The sequence below is a fragment of the Hyperolius riggenbachi genome, chromosome 8 (assembly GCF_040937935.1).
Source record: "Hyperolius riggenbachi isolate aHypRig1 chromosome 8, aHypRig1.pri, whole genome shotgun sequence".
Taxonomy (NCBI): Eukaryota; Metazoa; Chordata; class Amphibia; order Anura; family Hyperoliidae; genus Hyperolius; species Hyperolius riggenbachi.
In genome coordinates this window covers 46,119,736-46,140,718 of record NC_090653.1, presented here as the reverse complement: position 1 = coordinate 46,140,718, position 20,983 = coordinate 46,119,736, and the positions used below count along the sequence as shown (strand labels likewise).

Below are 20,983 nucleotides of genomic sequence, written 5' to 3'. Positions count from 1 at the left end.
GGCTGTTTCTGAGCGATCCGCCCGGCGGATCGCTCAGAAACAGCCGTATCAGTCTGACGACAGAGCGTACACACGCCGGACTGTCGCTGGCACGCCCACCCAGCGGGAGGCAACGACGGACCCGTCGTTGCCTAAAGTCCGGCGTGTGTACGGACCTTAAGGCTTGATTGTGTGGAATGTGCAGGGCTGCTTGTGATTGGTAGAAGCGATACACACCCTCTGCAGGCCCCCTGCATACTCTGAGATGACTCACACACTATGCTTAGCTGAGCCTATTAGAAGCTGGTTAGTTTGTTTGTAAACACTGCCTAAAACTGTTAATTACAAACCAGGATTGCAGCAGGGAGTGGCAGAAACAGCACAGAGGGGCACAGGAGAAAATAATGAATAGAATGGTATGCTTTTTATTGTAAGAATATTAGAGTACAGATTCTCTTTAATACAAAACGCCAGTGTTTGCCATTGCCATTTGCGAATTGTAGTGGGTTCCACTTCAAACTCCATTTGTCCCTTGAGTGGTAATCACTAGAATAGTATATTTCTATGTATAATTTCCTCTTGCTATTTTCACACGGCACAAGGCTCTGGCCAGAGGTGAGGAAGGCACCGCTCTGCTCTTCAAACCTCGGTCACACGCTTGTGGCTGCTCTTTCCGTTATGTCACAGACCTGAAACAAGAAGCAGCAGAATGTAGGTCATCCTCTTTGGACTCACTGGGGCTACACCTTATTTTTCTTTTTTTCTAATACGGTAAACATGAGGAATGTAGTTCTGCTCATCATCGTCGTCCCACACCTGGTGTTATGCGGCTCCTCAGGTAAGAGCTAAACAACCGCTCTGCGATCCACTTTGTTTTATAGACCGATTTTCTAAAGCCTCTGTAGTCTGTGCTGTGTGGCTTCCGGACGATTGTCCCTGTGCTAACTGTGACAGTGGTGTGAGGCTGACAAGGCAAAACCTCAGGAACGCCACAGCGTGTTACGGAAAAATGACCCGGTATTTTTGTTATCAGTTTATGTACAATAACTGTTATTTTCAGCACATTTTTCCCTTGCTTGTAATATGCTTTCAAGCCCACCTGAAGTGAGAGGGTTATGGAGGCCGCCATATTTATTTCCTTTCAAACAATGCAGAATGCCTGAGGGTACATTTCTACTTGTGCATTGCGATACCATCCCGGAAAAGGCGTCAACGAATCCGCATGCGGGTGCGAATTTGTTCGTGTTTCCATGTGGATTTTCATGCGGAATCTCTCACGGTTTGCGCTATGCGATTTTAACCATGTCAATGCCGGTAAGCATTGACATGGCTTTTATGCGAAAACGCGCACGGAAACGCCGGGAAAACCGCAAGACTAATACTCTTGCGGTTTTCCTATTAAATTACATTACCGGCGATTCGCGTGCGGGTGTGCGGCCTGCGAATTCTGACAGCTCTGCCGTGCAGATTTTTTCTGCACAGCAGACCGCACAGAATTCCTGACAAGTGGAAACAGGCCCATCCACTTGTATTGGTTATGCGAATTTGCATGTGGACAACGCATGCGAATTCGCGTTAGTGGAAACGTACCCTGACTGTCCTGTTGATCCGCAAGCATTCAGATTCTGACTGAAGTCTGACTGGATTAGCTGCATGTTTGTTTCCGGTGTGTGATTCAGACACTACTGCAGCCAAAGAGATCAGCAGGGCTGCCAGGCAACTGGCATTGTTTAACAGGAAATAAATATGGCAGCCTCCATATCATATCCCTCTCATACCAGGTGAAAACAGCATTGGAGTTTCAGAAAGTTTTTACACATCTCCTCATGGGGGATTCTCAGGATTTCCTTTATCCTTTGCACAAGCACTTCCTGGAATGTATAGATAGAAAGACACCGGCCAGCCTCCCTAATCACCTGCACACTGTTTTGGCAGTCGGACCGAGCAGTTGCCATTCAGTAAGCACTTTTGTAAATAAAGAAATACCCCATGTGGAGATGGGCTAGTCCAAAACCTGTCAGACATTTACTGCTTACTTGTAAATGACAGCAACAGAGGAAAACATTAATTTATAGAGCATTTCACTCTGTAACAAATATAAGTCTTATTTTTTTTAACACTGGGTGTATTGAGAGAGTTTAGCCAGCCTCATTTGTGTCTACTCACTAGTTGTAATTTGATCTCCCCCCCTGTGTCACATGACTGCCTATGGCAGAGATGGCACATAAACTTATTTGAAAGCACAGGATGTTAACAATATGTCTGCTTCCATGAATCAGGAAGTAAAAAAACAGTGTATTTATTTTAAGATTTGATTGAATCCGCTGTAACAAAGAAATGTTACAGGTTATTATGGTGTTGTGTATCTTTTAGAACAGAGAAGAGTTCTGAATTCAGGTCCACTTTAAATCTTATACTTTTTGTGACAGTGGTTTTGTAAAAGCAAATGCCCTTGAGGTGAGGCGCTTCTCTGTGTAGTCCGAGAGCCCGAGCCGCTGTGGACCTGTAATGCTGGGAATACACACCATGAGATTTTTTGGCAGATACATTGTTCAGTAGATCATTTCCGACAGGTCCGATCTTATCTTCCTCCGTTTTTCTGATCGAATTCTCATAGAAGTGAATGAAAATCGATTAGAAAAACGATCGGAAAATCGACCAGACAATAAATCTGCTGAAAAATCTCAATGCGTACTCTCAGCATTAAAAAGATTGCCAAAATCTTCACATGTCTGGCCCCCTGGTGATGTCACTTGCAATTCAGATTTGTTTGTGACTCAGATGGGCCGGCCTAAGGACAGGGGCATTCAGCACAAACCTATTTCCTGTGTGTGTGTGAGTGGTCAGCCATTAGCACTATCACTTCACCACTACTATGGTGTATTCTGAAAAACAGACGCAGGGCCGTTTCTACCCCCGTGCGGGGCGTGCCGCCGCCCGGGGCGCTGTTAGGAGGGGGGCGCTATAATGGAGGGGGGAGCCGGAGCCGCGGGAGGGCAGCCCGACCTCTCCCTCCCTCTCCTCTCCCGGGCGCCCTCCGTGCTCCCCCCTCAGATGCAGAGCGAGCAGCCGGGAAGCGCTGTTTGCAACTCACCTGCCTGGCTCCAAGCGCTGCTCTCTCGCCGCTGGTCTGTCTCTTCTCTCTGCATACATGCTGATACACGCGGCTTCCGGCTGAACAGGAAGCCGCGTGTATCCGCAGTATGCAGAGAGAAGAGACAGACCAGCGGCGAGAGAGCAGCGCTTGGAGCCAGGCAGGTGAGTTGCAAACAGCGCTTCCCGGCTGCTCGCTCTGCATCTGAGGGGGGAGCACGGAGGGCGCCCGGGAGAGGAGAGGGAGGGAGATGTCGGGCTGCCCTCCCGCGGCTCCGGCTCCCTCCTCCATTATAGGGGACAGCTAGCTATCTAACCTATCCTGGGGGCACCTACCTAACCTAACCTACGCTTTGGGGCACCTACCTAATCTAACCTATACTGGGGGGCAGCTACCTATCTAACCTATACTGGGGGGCAGCTACCTATCTAACCTATACTGGGGGGCACCTACCTAATCTAACCTACACTGGGGGGCACCTACCTAATCTAACCTACACTGGGGGGCACCTACCTAATCTAACCTACACTGAGGGGCACCTACCTAATCTAACCTACTCTGGGGGGCAGCTACCTAATCTAACCTACACTGGGGGGCAGCTACCTAATCTAACCTACACTGGGGGGCAGCTACCTAATCTAACCTACACTGGGGGGCAGCTACCTATCTAACCTTCACTGGGGGGCAGCTACCTATCTGACCTTCACTGGGGGGCAGCTACCTATCTGACCTACACTGGGGGGCAGCTACCTATCTGACCTACACTGGGGGGCAGCTACCTATCTAACCTACACTGGGGGGCAGCTACCTATCTAACCTACACTGGGGGGGCAGCTACCTATCTAATCTATACTGGGGGGGCAGCTACTTAATCTAACCTACGCTGGGGGGGCACCTACCTAATCTAACCTACGCTGGGGGGGCACCTACCTAATCTAACCTACGCTGGGGGGGGCACCTACCTAATCTAACCTACGCTGGGGGGCAGCTACCTATCTAACCTACACTGGGGGGCAGCTGCCTAATCTAACCTACACTGGGGGGCAGCTACATAATCTAACCTATACTGGGGGGCAGCTACCTATCTAACCTATACTGGGGGCACTTATTTAACCTGTATTGGGGGCACCTACCTAGCTAGCCTATACAGGTGGCCACTATACTGGCTACCTATATTGCAGGCACCTACCTAAATAACCTATACTGGGGGCACCTACCTATCTAACCTATGCTGGGGGCAACTATTCTGGCTACCTATATTAGAGGCACCCACCTAGCTAACCTGTACTGGGGCACCTACCTATCTAACTTATACCGGGGGCGCCTGCCTATCTAACCTATACTGGGGGCAACTATACTGGCTACCTATACTGGAGGCACCTACCTGGCTAACCTATAGCGGGGGCAACCTATGCCTGGCTACCTATACCGGGGTACCTATTCTTGGCTACCTATACTGGGGGGACCTATACTAAGTGCAACTAGACCTGGCTAACCTATACTGCGGGCACCCATACCTTGCTTGGGGGGGGGGCGCAATTTTTACACCCTCGCCCTGGGTGCATTTTAGCCTAGAAACTGCACTGAACAGACGCCTGTGCTTAGCAACCTTCACCTCCTCCAGGGTCAAAATAACCAGAACTTATCGGCTTTTGTGATTTCTCTGTAGCTTGGTTTGTGTAAAAAATGAATGTAACAGAATGGAAAATTTACATTATTATTATTTATTGTATTTATAAAGCGCCAACATATTACGCAGCGCTTAACATTAATTTAGGTTGCAGACAATATTTAGGGGTGACATACAGCAATATGACAATACAGGAATACAAGAAAACCAGATCACACACCATAGTATGAGTACAAGGTAATGCTTAGTCAGTCACTGGATGGGAGCATGGAGATTAGGCAAGTTAGGTTCACTCAGATGCATAGCATGGGTGCACAGTGATGTAGGTGCATGATCAGGTAGGACACAAAAGGAGGAGGACCCTGCCCAAAGGCTTACAATCTAGAGGGAGAGGTAGGGACACGAGAGGTAGGGGACCAGAGTTCAGCTGTGGGTTTAGCGCAATTGTGAGGGGTGGTAGGCCAGAGTGAAAAGGTGAGTTTTGAGGGCCTTCTTGAAGGTGTTGAAGGAGGGGGCTGCCCTAATGGGTGGAGGTAGTGAGTTCCATAGTGTTGGAGCGGCTCTTGAGAAGTCTTGGAGGCGTGCATGGGACTGGGTGATGCGGGGAACGGTCAGGCGAAGTTCATTGGAGGAGCGGAGTGAGCGACTTGGTTATGCACGTTATGCAACCATTGCATCACATACAGTGAAGCATACAGTCAATGAAAAGCATTCTTCACTGCGACTGTTCACACACACCTTCTGCTGTAATATACTGAATTGGGATACTGTAGTGTGTCGGATTCCATTGCACCACATGCATTCTGAATGTCGCATAGACTTACCATTGCAGTGCGACTTTTTGAGTTAAAAAGACTCCGTAATATTGCACCGCAATTCCCCTCTGTGTACTTAGCCTCATAAACGTTTTTCAGCATTCTTCAGCGTGGGGGGGGGGGGGGTGTGGTGAGTGCTACTAGGGAGTAAAAGTGGCCATACATCAGGCAACTTGTCTACCGATCGACCATCAGATTTGATTATTATAATCGAATTGGATGAAAATCGGTGCTGCCATGGTCATGTCTGATCGATGTTGCGACCAATTTTGGGCTGAGCATGTCGGTCGGACATGCTGCAAGATGGCGGGCCATCGTGGTCGGTCAGGTGCGTAGCTGTAATGGTAAGCGATATCAAGATAAGTGACAAATGCGACGATACCCCCGACGATGCCCCCCTTCTAATGTTCAGTGCATTAAACATTACCTAAAAATTACCTTCACAGAGGTGCCTGGCTCTTCTACTGACCACATATGCTATTGCTCCGTTCTTATTGCCTGATGAAGCGGGATCAAACCTGAGAAACGTGTTGCATATTTGGAGTTCATAAATAAAATATATTGACTGTCTTTACTACAGTCGTTGTGTGTCTACTTGGAGGAGGTAAGTCAACCACTACCGCCTCTATTTACCAAGAATTTGGTTGTTAAGCTCATTTAGCTTCCTTTTATCCTCTTGGTGCCTCTGTTCTCCTGCATATTAAACATTACCTGTTCATTTCCAAAACTGGCTCCAGGCACCATCCTTCGTCCATACACGCGCCCCTCGTGGTTGGTACACGTGTGTGTGTGTGTCAGATGCAGCGTCACAAGATCTATTCCGGATCGATTTCAGCATGAAATTGATCAGGAATCGGCCTGCAGTGTTGGGCAGCCGGCAGATCTCTGTCTAATCCGATTCGATCGGAGAGAGATTTGTCTCTTGGTTAAATCTGCCCATCATCGCTAGATGTACGGCTATCTTAAAGAGACACTGAAGTCTCGCTTTTTACCTTATTTTCTTATGCAGCCATCTTCAGGATTAAATTCTAAGCGGAATCGCTGCATCCCCGCGCCAGAACGAGTTATGTATAGCCCTGAAATTGACTTGCAAAGTTCCACAACTTTGCAGGTCATAGATTTTGATGCCTGATAGAGGCAGAGCTTTGCCCAGTAGCTCTTATCCAGTCAATCTCCGTGGATCTCCACCTCTCTCTGCCCTACTCAGTGAAAGAAGACTGAGAGGGGCGAGGAGAGGCGGAGATCGGCGGAGATTGACTGGATAAGAGGCAGAGCTACTGCGCAAAGCTCTGCCTCTTACAGGATGCAAAATGATGCGACCTTTGGAACTTTGCAGGTCAACTTCAGAGCTATGAATAATTCGTTCTGCCGGAGGTAGCGATTCAGCTTAGAATTTAATGCTGAAGAAGAAAATATGGTTACCACCGCTTTCTCTCTGTGCAGGGTAAGCGCCTCACTGCTGCCCCCCCCCCATCACTTAGACCTCAGAATAGCGGCAACCGAAGTGAGGAGAGGGCGGACACAGGGCACTGCACATTCCCACATATGAAGTGCAGCCGTCTGGGTACTGTGAGCCCTCTCCTCACTTTGATCATTCGTTATTCAGAGGTGTCTGAGTGATGCGGGGATGGGGGGGGGGGGGCAACTAGTCCAGTAAAATTCTACTTCCCCCGCTCTGCTGGTGCACTTGTAGTCTCCTGTTTAATTTGTATCCGCCGCCATTCTTAGCCTCTAGTCCCACCACCTCCCCATTCGCAACAAAAGTAAGTGGAATGTTATCTTTAAAGGATACCCGAGGTGACATGTGACATGATGAGATAGACATGTATATGTACAGTGCCAAGCACACAAATAACTATGCTGTGTTCCTTTTTTCTTTCTCTGCCTGAAAGAGTTAAGCATCAGGTATGTAAGTGGCAGTTCCTGTCGACTCAGGACTGGGTCAGACTACAGTGTGATCCTCACTGATAAGAAATTACAACTATAAAACACTTTCCTAGCAGAAAATGGCTTCTGAGAGCAGGAAAGAGATAAAAAGGGTCAATAGTTCCTAGATTTTAGCTCTGTCATACTTCAATGAATGTGTCATTGAGCAAAAACAATAAGACAGTATAAACTTAAAAAGTAGATTTAAAGAGAAGCCGAGGCAGATTTTTAAAATCTTACTAGGCCACAGAGGCATGTACTGTGCACAATGACTTGCCTCTGTGTCCTTCTGCTGCCACTGCCAGTCATCCCCCCTGACAAATAGCCGTCTGTTAACCTGCAGCTGGTCAACAATCAGTTTCCCCGCATTGCCTCCCCGCCTCCTCCATTACATGTTGCTCTTTCTGCCGCTCTCCGCCTCTGCTAGCTTCCTCCAATCGGAAGTTAAGCCGCCACCCAGGAGGCGGGGGGCGGCATGTAATGGAGGAGGCAATGCGGGGAAACTGATTGACAAACTGATTCCAAACATCCAAACTTTTGCAAGTATTAGTGAGATTTAAAAAGCACCAACATCTTCCTCAGGGCTGTGCAGAGTACAGTATATAGTCTTGTCACTTGTCTGTCCCTCAGAGGGGTTCACAATCTAAACACTACGATATTCATACAGTATGTCCATTGTAGTCTGGGGCCAATTAAGGGGGAAATCAATTCACTTACCTGTATGTTTTTGGGATGTGGGAGGAAACCAGAGAGCCCGGAGGAAACCCACACATACACTGGGAAACCAGAGAGCCCGGAGGAAACCCACACAGACGCCAATTCCGTGCACATAGTGCCCCGGCTGGGATTTGAACCAGAGACCCAGCGCTGCAAGGCTAAGAAGCTAAAAAGTTTCTGAATTTTTAACTTCCCACCTGAACACTACTGGAGCTAGTTTCAGCTACTGGATAGTAAAGCTGCCCACATGCTATATGATTTCCCAGCAGATTTAATCACTGTGAGCGAAGCACCAACATGGCCGCCTGATCATAATTTTGATTGGTTTCCAGCAGAAATCAGTCAACATTATAGATGGGACAGGATGGTTTTCTTAGTGGTTAAAAGGAGGCACAGCGGTATGCATGCCCGGTGGAATGTATGCCTTACTTAGAGCCAGTGGCGGGCCTGCCAGGTGTCCCCCAGTTAATACTACACCCCCCGGAGCCCTTCAGAGTATTAGTTCAGTTCAGGGGTGTATCTGGGAAATCACCTATGGCAAACACTGAAACACCGCCCCATAAGTACGCCCCCAAGTATCCCCTTAGTATAGGTAGTGAGGGGTGTCCCCCAGTATAAGAAACGCCCCCCAATATAGGTAGTGACAGGTGTCCTCCTAGTATAATTAGCCCCCCCACCCCCTCCTAGTATATGTAGTGGGAAAGGTGGTCTCCCAGTATCAGTAGTGAGAGATGTCCTCTCTGAGAGCAGGTGCTAACGCCCAAGGGGCATCCCTCAGTATGTTGGTGAAGCACAAGGGAGGAGGGGGGAGACATGGCACCCATGGCATATGCCATGCCTGCACCCCTCTAGATACGCCTCTGGTTCAGCGGAACGACTCCCGCTCACCTGTCTGGCCTGCGCACTCCCTCCTGTGTGCTTCTGTAATCCCTGGTGCTCGTACACCGTGACCCAGCGGCATGTATGTACTCGAGTAACACCCCGGATCACTGAGTATGGGCACTGGGAGATGACAGAACCACATAGAAGGCAGCGCACCAGCCAGAAAGGTGAGTGAGGGTGCCCTCCACTTCGCAGGGGCCCCAGGGGAGCAATATACAGTAGGGGGGACCTGGGGGGTTGGTCACCTGCTCTGGGGGAGTAGCAGTGCTATTGATAATTAATAGATTTCATGCTGAAATCTATTAAAAATAGTTGTGCAGTGTGTGTCAATCATAGATTTCTCTCTGATCAGATGTCTATCAGAGAGGCTTATATCTTTTGGCTGTGACAGTCTGCCCGTTTATGCCAGGCTTAAAGAGAAACCATAACCAAGAATTGAACTTCATCCCAATCAGTAGCTGATACCCCCTTTCACATGAGAAATCTATTCCTTTTCACAAATAGATCATCAGGGGGCTCTGTACGGCTGATATTGTGGTGAAACCCCTCCCACAGTGTGATGTCAGGACCATGGTTCTGATATCACACTGTGGGAGCCTTATTGCATTCTGGGCAATAACAACTGTTTTCAACTGACAAAAAAAAGCAAGCAGCATCTCCTTCCACTGACCTTCCACTCACCTGCCAGCAGTAATAATGTCATCATGTGATAAATGTCAGAATGTAAATCAGGGAGAGGAAAGATTTTACAATGGCAAATAATGACTATATCATTTATACATAATTATTGTAAAAATGAACCACTTTTTTATTACATTATTTTCACTGGAGTTCCTCTTGAAGTGTCCCTCTCTAACATTAATCTGATCAATGAATGACTCTCCATGAGAAAACAGCAGCAATTTTCAGCATGCGCCAGTGTTTGGATGGCCACTGTAATGGCCCATACTCACGGGCTACAATTGTCGCCGCAACACGCGGCGCGCGCGTGTTGCTGCGACAGGTCGCCCGTGAGTATTGGCTGTTGAACAGGCGCGCACCCCGAACTGTCGCCCGTCGCTGATGTCGCCAGGCGATTGAAATGTTCAATTGCCTGGCGACAGTCGCCGCCACAACTCCACCGCAGCTGTCGCTAGTCCGCGTGAGTACGCGGACTAGCGACAGCAACCTCCATTGAGGTATGCAGAGCTTCCGGCGGGGGGAGGAGGAACGTCGGTGGCAGCTTCCGTCGCGCCGTTGGTCCCTCTTCCGCGTGTGTACGCGGAGGGACCTGGCGAGGAGCTGTCACCGGCCTGTCGCCCACACGCTCACATGTGCTGGCGACAGGCGACTTTTGCAGCCCGTGAGTATTGGCCATAAGTGAAGACAATGCTGTTACAGGTGACAAGGTCAACAATGATGGCTCATATATGTCCCAGTTGTTCCTCCTTTGTAGTAACTCTTCCATTCTTGGAATCAGATCACCTTGTTCCTCTTTGTTACTCAGCTTGCCTTCATTTACATTTTCATAAAGATTTCTTCTGACCACATCTGTTACCTGTTTAACTTGTTGTGTTTAAACAGCAAAATACTACACAAATTGTAGTTTCAAAGTTATTTAGTGCAATTTTTTGACATCCTCACTCCATTCCCCACAGGAGCAAGGCAAATATGGGTATACATTTTCTCCACGCAGGGGGTCAGTTTCTCAAAAACAAAACAAAAAAACAAAAACAAAAGAAAAGAAACAAAAAGAATAGAACATAAAAAGTTAACATACAAGGTTAAATGCTGTATACATTTTTATCAACAAAACAAGTAATGTACTGCTGTGCAAATATGTAGTTTGCTAGGGTTTTTACAAATATTACTTTACCCTCGTATTTGTTGTTTAGAGAGACTTTAACGACTACCTAACGCAGATAGGCGGCGGCAGGTCGCAGTGGTGTTACCATGGAAACGTTCTATGTCAGTTCACGGAGGGTGTCTCCGTGAACAGCCTGCGAGCCTCCAATCGCGGCTCGCAGGCTAATTATAAACACCCGGGGAAGAAATCCCCGGTGTTTACATTGTACAGCGCTGCTGTCGCAGCAGCGCCGTAAAGGAGATCGGGGATCACCGGCATCTAATAGGCTAAACCCTATCTGAGGCGGCACAGGACGGATCGCTGTCCTGTACTGCCCATGGGAAGGAGGGGAGGGAGGGAAGGAGGGCAGGATAGCGCTGCGGAGGGGGCTTTGAGGAGCCCCCCCTGCTACAGAGAAATAGCCGGCGGCGATCAGACCCCCCCAGCAGGACATCCCTATAGTGGGGAAAAAAGGGGGGAAGTCTGATCGCCCTGCCTGCCTGCTGATCTGTGCTGTGTGCTGAGGAGCCCACGCAACACAGATCTGTAAGAAATCCTGCGGTCTTTAAGTGGTTAACCTTCCTGGCGGTAACCCCGAACATAGTTCGGGGTAAGCCGCACAGGAGGTTTTTTCAGGCCCTGCTGGGCCGATTTGCTTAATTTTTTTTTTTGCTAGCTGCGTCAGCACACCGATCGCCGCCGCCCCGCGCTCGATCGCCACTATCCGTCGCGCCACGCCGCCCCCCCCCAGACCCCGTGCGCCCCTAGCGACATCAGCGACAGTTCGGGGTGCAAGCCCGTGCAACGCCTCATACTCACGGGCAACCTCTCGACACAACACGCGCGCGCTGCGTGTTGCGGCGACAATTGTAGCCCGTGAGTATGGGCCATAAGAGTATACTGTGAACCTGGGGACAGCTGGCCATAAAATGGATTACACAGTTTTTTTTATAGACAACAGGGAAGAATTGCCAGTGCTCTAAAACCAGACCACTTATGAATTGACTACCAAGTAGAGGTGTGCAGAGCTATAAATAAAAAATGTGTTAACCATTTTATGGCCAGCTGTCCCCAGGTTCACACTATGTTTATTTGGTAATTAGAGGTTAGGGTCCCATCCATGAATGATGACCTCATTGCGGTGGAAGGGTCCAGTACAGAACAATCTGCATGCAAACTGTTTTGGAAGCTAACATCCTCCATTACGTTAGTTTTGGTGAATCAGTTTTGAATGCAAGTCGTGTACCCTGCCTATAATTGGGCTGAAGCCTGTCTTGGGAAGCGCTGTCACCTCTCACTGCTGTATACATCATGTAAGTTTACTTTATGGATAGCTGCACTCATTTGCTATTTCAAGTTTTCATTTCATTTTTTATCCTGAGTTTAAGGATTTAGTGCATAGTTTAGCAACTGTTTTGTATACAATGTGTGTATTTGTCTCTGCGTGCCTCTGTTGGTAGGCATTTTAGAGCTGCCAATTCTTCCCTGTTGTCTATAGATGTAGATAATTTCTACCTGGCTGCAGCGGGTTGCACAGTCTGCATGTTAGCATTGTTCTTTGCTCTGTGTTATTTATTCATCTTTCTTCTCACTCTTCCTCTTCTTTGCTCTTCCTCTGCTGCTGCTCTCTGTCAAGCTCTTCATTGGCTGCCAGCTAACCAGAGGATCAATATCAAACTCTTAGCGCTAACCTACAAAGCTCTCCACAATCTCTCCCCCCTGTACATAACCTCCCTTGTTTCCAGATACCAACCCAACCGCAACCTCAGATATGCACATGAGCTTCTTTTGTCCTTCTCTAGAATCACCTCCTCACATTCACGTACATAAGATTTCACACGTGCTTCACCCCTCCTCTGGAATGCCCTTCCACAACACATTTGTCACTCTCCAACCTTTTTGAAATCTTCAAACGCTCCCGCAAAACTCACTTGTTCTGACAAGAATACGCTCTACCTTGGGCCAGTTTCCCCTGTGACTCCTGGCAAAGTTATACTCTCTCTAGATAACCTAAAAACACACTGCCTCTAGCTATGAATATTGTATATTACCCCACCTATTGTCCCCCCCCCCCTCCCCCCATTCCTTTAGATTGTAAGCTTGCAAGGGCAGGGCTCTCTCACAATTCTTTGTCTTGTAATGTGTTTTACATTTTATTTATCATGTTACTTTTGCCACTGTAATTACCAAGTGTCTATTTTTGTACCAATTCTGTATTTTTTATATATTGGTGTACACCACTGTATGTATTATTTTGTACTCCATGTTTGTTTCTTACTTTGTACAGCGCCACAGAGTATGCTGGCGTTTATAAATCAATAATACTTACATGAAAAAGTGTCCTTATGATGTACATTGTGTTATTTTACATCCAGGAACTGACCCTCGGATTATCGTGGAGCAGCCCGCAGTCATCACCACCTCGATAGGATCAACAGTGACCATCCAATGCAACGTAACCTTCCAGTCGCCATCCTTCTCCGTGTATTGGTCACTGGGCTGTGAGGATCGCACTTCTCTCAATAAGAACAACAGAGTGTCATTCGACTTTTCAAAACACAAAATTACCATAAAGAACCTAACCGAACATGATTCTGGCAAATACTGCTGCCACGTGGAGACGGCGGAGGGAAAATCGGCAAAGGGAAATGGAACGAGGCTGGAAGTGATGAAGACATTTTGCCCTGCAGGTATTCCTAAACATGGTGTCTTCAGCTCTAGACTTCAGGATAGGCAACAACATAGGCAACAATCTGGATGGTTCGCCATTACTGACTTTCATTATGCAGTAGCAAGCTATAATGTCACAGCTGTTAACAGCTTAGATGACAAATCAGATGTCTTTGGTACCATATAACCTCAGTTTGACACCGAGAGGCGCTCCACTCAGATTGGTAGTTATCAATTATCTTGGGGGTCAGTGAAATGCATTTATCAATCGTAAAGAAAACATACATTAAGTGCATATTGCCCTCTCATTTTGCTAAAATATATATCCATTTAAATACAGATGACTGAGGCTGGATTCACAGTGGTCAGTTGCATAACTCACGCGTTATAATGTGTGTGAACTGCAATGGAGACTGGACATAGACTTTAATACAAAGCCTATATGCAGCGAGTTGGAATAACGTGATCTCTTACGATGAACAGGCCCATAGAATTATATGGGCAGTGAGTTAATGCTGGGTACACATGTTGCTATTTCCCACTCGATCTGCAGGATCCATCGGGATCTATTTGATTATTCCCAACATGTTCGATCGGGTTTCGATCGATATAGCTGTCGACTTTGCATACTTAACTTGCAAAATCGACGGCTGTATCGATTGAAACCCGATCGAACATGTTGGAAATAATCGATCGATCCCGCAACGTGTGTACCCAGCATAACATGCAGAATTATTCTGCAATGCACCTGACCACTGTGAATAGGGCCTTAGTGTTCCTCAATCAGTACTGCACAAATTGCCCTCATATTGGACCACCCAGGTTTTGCATATGCAAGTCCTTACTAGCGATGAGCCGAAATGTTGCAGATTCATAATTTTGCATCGTCATTTGTAATTTACAATGCAAAATCATAATTTGTGATTTTTGGCAAACTCGTAATAAATTTTGTTGTAATGTCGCATGGTTATTCACATTATGTCATTTTTGAGTGTAATTTTGTGTTTACACCTGCTTGATTTTAATTATATGAAAATAAATTGCTCAATCATAATTATGCAGAATTGTGTGTAATTACAATGTAACTATTACGATGATAATCTGTATTACAAAAAATGTATACAAATACATACAAAGAGTGTGTGTGTGTGTGTGTGTGTGTGTGTGTGTGTGTGTGTGTGTGTGTGTGTGCAGTGTGTGTGTGTGTGTGTGTGTGTGTGTGTGTGTGTGTGTGTGTGTGTGTGTGTGTGTGTGTGTGTAGTGTGTGTGTGCAGTGTGTGTGTGTGTGTGTGTGTGCAGTGTGTGTGTGTGTGTGTGTGTGTGTGTGTGTGTGTGTGTGTGTGTGTGTGTGTGTGTGTGTGTGTGTGTGTGTGTGTGTGTGTGTGTGCAGTGTGTGTGTGTGTGTGTGTGTGCAGTGTGTGTGTGTGTGTGTGTGTGCTGATGACCCGGCATTGCCCGGGTATGTATTTGGCTGCTGTTGGCTCTGCCCACTTTTTCTACCCCTAACACACAAACACTCAATGACTAAGTTTATGAGCTTTGGGGTCTATGGAATCAATAAGTTGCACTTTCCGGTTGAAGTTAAACAAATGTGATTGGCTGTTTTAGGCTCTGTCCCCTTTTCAGAATTTAAACCCCAGTCTCCCAGTGACTGACTGTATTAGATTTGATGCCTCTGCCGTTAAGAGTGTAAGAATGGCAGCAATGTAAATATTCCCCTTGAAAATCAATAGGTGAATTTTGATTGGCCACCCACTTTCCTGAATATTAATCCCAGTCATCCAGTGACCAACTGTGTCAGTTTGGGAACCCTGCCATTAACAGTGTAAGAATGATTGCAGTTATATTTTCTAATGTAAAAAAGGTAGTTGTTGGCACTGTCCACTTTATCTAACCTTGACATACAATCACTCAATTATCAAGTGTATGTGCTTTCGGGTCCTTAGTACAATAATTTGTATATTTTTATTGAAATTAAACAAATCTGATTGGCTGTTTGTGGCTCCACCCCCTTTTTGAATTTAAACCCTAGTCACCCAGTGACTGACTATACCAGGATTGAGGCATCTGCTATTAACAGTGTAAGAATGGCAGCAATTTAAATATTCCCTCTTGAAAATCAATAGGTGAATTTTGATTGGCTTTTGTAGGCTCCACCCACATTTCTGAATATCAATCCCAGTCACCCAGTGACCAACTGTGCAAAGAACCCTGCCACTAACAGTGTAATGGCTGTAGTTTATGTTTTCCTAGTGAAATTTGTTTTCGCTACGCCCACTTTTGTAACCTTGACACACAGTCACTCAGTTGCCAAGTTTGTGAGCTTTCAGGTTCCTGGCATCAAAAATGTCTGAATGGAAGCAGTTTATCCAGCAAAGAAATCTGATTGGCTGTCTGTGGCCCGCCCCTTTAGTGAATTTGAACCCCAATCACTCAATGACTGACTGGAGCAAGTTTGAAGCCTTTGCCATTAACAGTGTAAGAATGGCAGCAGTTTAAATATCCCCCTTGAAAATCAATGTGAATTTTAATTGGCTGTTGTAGGCTCCACCCACTTTCCTGAATCTTAATCTCATTCACCCATTGACCAGCTGTGGCAAGTTTGAGAACCCTGCCATTAACAGTGTAAGAATGGCTGCAGTTTACATTTTCCCATTAAAAATGAATGGCTGAAATTTGATTGGCTGTTTTATGCTCCGCCCACTCTTCCTGCATTTGTAACCTCGGTCACCAAGTGACCAACTGTGCCAAGTGTGGGGACTCTGGCTTGATTACTGTGAGAATGGCAGCCTTTTCCATTTTTTCCATTGACGTGAATTGGTGAAATCTGATTGGCTGTTTGTAGCTCCGCCCTGGTGTGCAGGGCGAGACCCCCAGAACATATCATCCCAGGAAGTAAGGGTTTTGTTCAAATCGGTCAAGGCGTTTTCGAGTGATGGCGGCACATACACACATACATACATCCGATTTTATATATATATAGATTGCGAAAATTATGCATATAGTCGTAATTACACAAAATTTTACATAATTTTTGCAATTATGATTTTGCTATTACGATTGCAATCGTAATGATGAAAATTGCTTAAAATTATGAAATGTACCATTATGTTCATCACTAGTCCTTAGCTCTTCTACAACAGTGGTAATACAATTTAACCAGGGCCGGTTTAAGGGGCCCTGCGGCAAACTGCAGGGTTGGGGCCCCCCTGTGCAGACCCCCCCCCCCCCACACACACACCATTACCCCTCTGCTCCCCGGGGCCGTGCAAGTATATTAGAAGCAATAATTACCTCAGTCCCGGCATGTGACCGGACGGGCAGCGGCTGCACTTTGACGCGCCGGGTCATAGAGTGAGAGAGAGACAGCGTGCCTCAAAGTGCAGCCGCTGCCCGCCCGGTCACATGCCGGGACTGAGGTAATTATTGCTTCTAATATACTTGCATGGCCCCGGGAGCAGAGCGAGCGGGGGGAGCAGGCAGCCAGGGTTGGAGCTGCGAGGCCTCAGTAGAAGTCGGGGAACCGGGGCAGTTGCCCCCTTTTCCTCTATGGTAGTGCCAGTCCTGATTTTAATGAAAACCCATCACCAATGCATACCACTGAGTACTGATCTGGAAGCTGTTCCAGAGTTTGTCTGTTGTTGCCGTTCCTTCTGGAGAATTTGTGCAATAATGATTAAGGAGTTCACTCCTTTTCCCTTCATCCTCTCTTTTGTTTAATTGGCTGGCTCAAAGGCACACAACCCACCTGTATTGGCATATGTATGAAATAGCCACCGGGAGACTTGGGCGCAGGATATAGCCGAAATACGGCTTATCCTGCTAGTTGATTACTACCGTATTCCCCCTCTAGGTCTACGTGGATGGTGGGGAATGATGTAATTCGGCTTCCTGCTATTGCTGGCGGCCAAATTACTGTTTTAAAAGTAACTTCAGCTCCATCTTCTGACGGCACCAAAGTTACTCACTGTGTGCCAATATAGTCGTAATTCTTATTATGGTCTACTGCGCTGGATTCAATGTGCTCACTTGTATTACTATAACAGCTACTTCCCACCCTACAATGACACAATCTGATTAAAGCCTGGGGGCGTGGCTAAAAAAACAATCTGTATTTTCTGGCACAAAACGAGCAGTTTTTAAACATTTACTCATGCTATTCTATTATAACTTCCATGGACTGTGCTGACAGTGTTGAATTTATAAATATTAAAACTTAAATCAGTGGTCCTCAAATTAAGGCCCGCGGGCTGAATGTGGCCCCCTAAGGCTTCTTTACCGGCCCCCCCACACAAAATGTATTACTTATAGATGCGGTCAGCTACATCTTTAAATATCGGTGGTCCGCATATAGAATAGCAGTGCTGGCACCACCCATCCGCATGGAAGCCAGAAAACAGTAATTTCGCTGGTTTACAATAAAATTCCACATCAGGTGACACTGCTGTACAATTGGACTACAGGTTGTCACCTGGGTTTGCTTCACTGTTTGGCCTGCATTTCAAGTATACTCCGGCCCTCCAGCAGTCTGAAGTATGTTGATCCGGCCCTCGACCCAAAACGTTTGGGGACCCCTGACTTAGATCCACTGTAATGTATTTTTTCTTCACTATTGATAAATCAATTTATACAGCACTGCAATGTTACTCCGTGATCTCTCCATTACATTGGGGGGCAATCTGCAAAAGAGTGGTTTCGATACCTCCTCTCCCACTTTGCCCCAATTGACTTTGTCTAATATTGTGGACAAAGGCTTTATCATGAAGGTTTTATGAATATACAGTATCCCCCGTCTCTCCAGGCATGCAGACACTGCTTTGTTTTCCAATTTGACAACTCAACAGGATTTTCAAACTTGATGTAAAGAGTGCATCAAGGTTACATTTTATTTGTGCAATAAAATGTTGAAATCAAATAACTAAAAATACAGCAGAAAACAGTTTTTTTTTTCCACTAAATTATATTTATTGTTTACTGTCTTTAATTTACAGAGTGTCAGTGCAAAAAGGGGAACCTGTTGTTGGCTGTGGAAATTTTACGTGTGATCTCCATCATTGTCTTGATCGTTCTTCTCAGCATTGTCATCAAGAAATCCTGTTAGAAAACATCTTCGTCGAACAACTGTTTGCTTGAATTCTACCTTTCTGTGACTTAAGCATGTTATTTTTTTATGGAACATCTGTGCATGATCACCGAGTATCCCAAAGGAAATGAAATAGAAGATGATTTGGCCACTCCCCCGAGCAGCCATCAAAGCATTACATGAGTCACACCCCTGCTTAACTTAATCTCAGACATCAGTTAAGAACTCCCTGTGATTGCTGTGTAGGCGACGTTTTTACTAACAGTTCTTGATTACAAACTGAACTACTGCGGCACCCACGCTGGAAGAATCAGAGCCTTTTACTCACAACTGGTTGTCTGGCAAAAGTCTATATGATTTCTGCAGGACAGTAATAGATACTTCTTGAAATTGACATAGTATTCTTATAAAATGTAAGCAGTATAGCTCCACCAGCACTGTCATCTTATGAACCAATGGATTCAATCAAACAATTTCTGCAAAACATCACCAGAACGTACAGCAAATTGGGGGTCCATGCCGAATGTCTTTAGCCATAGAGCCTGAATTTGAAACAGAACAATCAAACGTTGGTGGAGGCACCTCTTTAAGAATGGCCATATTATTCTTATGGGTACTTTGTTATGTAGAGGGGATGATTTGAACCTGGGATTCATTAAAGTGGACCTGAACTCAGAACTTCTTCTCTGCTCTATAAGATAAGCAACAGCATTATAACTTGGAAAGAAAAAAAACATTTGTTACAGCTTACAGAACCCCTGCAATAAATCTGCAGTGTGTCTTCTTCCTGGTTTCATGGAAGGAGACTAAGAGTTGTTGACAGAGGTGTGTTTACATATTTCTTATAGACAAAATTACAATTATTGCTCAAGCGCTCACACCAATATGTACTAAAAAGCATCTAACAACCTTTCCAATCCCAGTGAGATCCCTCATAAATTGGCTAGCAAACATAAACAGGCCCAATCAGTAACTGTCAAATCCACAATCACATTAATATAATTTCAGGTGCACATTTTATACAGTCCTTCAAAAAATGACTGGTTCGCTTAGGTTTCTTTGGCCTAGTATCGCCTTCAATATGCACAGTTCTTATTAAACATCCTCAGTGCTCAACAGCAACAACATAGGCAAAGCCTCCACCATCACCCTTACGGTGCACGACTCACCCAGTCTGCTGGGCTACCCTTACAGCAGCCAGATTACACCTGCGGGGCATTCAACAGCCTCCCCTTGCCATTCAACCACTCCTGGTTACTTCTGGCTCCTCCTCGTCATATGCAAATGTTGCACTTTAACTCCGAGCAATAATACACATCATAGCACAAAATGCTTCTAAAAAACATAACATTTATACAAATTGTTGTGAGCTTTATATCTGCAGTCAAGTAAGTTGGACTGCAGTGGTAGCTTTCCTAAAAATGAATTAGAAGTCATAAAATGTGTGCATGGCTGTGCAAACACTCATAATAGCAGGGTAGTGAGGAACAATTCAGTATCATCATTTCTCTGTGTGGGAGCCAAATAAACAGCAGCCACGTCAGGGTGATGTTGCATATGATTCACACTTTAGGCATAAAGTTTATAAATAAAATTAAGAGTCAGGGACTCCAGGAAAGTCTAATTTTGTTGCTTTGAGACTCAGCCAGCTCTTGATATAACTTTAGGAAGACTGGTGACAGATAACAAAAAGGGGGCAAGAGGCACACATAAGTAAATAAAACTAGGTTAAAACCAGATAAAATAAAAAATAGAGGTGGCTTACCTCAATAATGACAAGTTTATATAAATATGAATTTTAATAAGCATAGGCAAGGCATTCCTCAGGCTAAACATAGAGCATAAAAACATGAATTACAAGGAGCTCAGTGCTTGAGCACCAGGATACAAATATACACACATAGCAATATATATGTTATAGGTAATTTGTGAAAAGCAGGCATTCTATAGAATGCCTAGGCAATATATAGAATGCCTGGAGTTTTTTTTTATCAAGGTATGACATAGCTGTGTTGTTACATACATTTCCTAGGCATTCTATAGAATGACAAGTACTGTAATGGCAAAGTGTGAAATGGGATATCGGAGAGGTATTTTTCCCCCAACGAAATGCCTGAGAATGAAAGAACATGTCTGCGATAATGAATTTCCATTATTTATTTCTGAATTAAATGTCTGAGAACGAAAGAACATTTAAAAATAACATGTTTGCGAGAATGAAATAGGAAACTACAATAGAATGCGCTTCAAAATAAGACTTTAGACTCTGTTCAAACTTTAAGATTAATGAGAAAAAAACCAATATTCTGGACTTAGGCTGCACACTAAAAACAAAAAAGGAGATGGAGAAAGAAACCACTTT

General features: G+C 45.6%; 1 protein-coding gene across 3 annotated transcripts in view; it reads left to right on the top strand.

Moving 5' to 3' along the window:
* LOC137528787 (polymeric immunoglobulin receptor-like) overlaps positions 1-18,677 on the top strand; it is a 188,192-nt gene extending 169,515 nt beyond the window's left edge. For all 3 annotated transcript variants that reach the window (XM_068250367.1, XM_068250366.1, XM_068250365.1), the window contains 2 exons: positions 13,244-13,558; positions 18,530-18,677. In XM_068250367.1, the coding sequence (XP_068106468.1) occupies positions 13,244-13,558; positions 18,530-18,639 (425 nt within the window). In that variant the 3' untranslated portion in view covers positions 18,640-18,677. The remainder of the gene's footprint in view (positions 1-13,243; positions 13,559-18,529) is intronic.
* Positions 18,678-20,983: the final 2,306 nt, after the last annotated feature.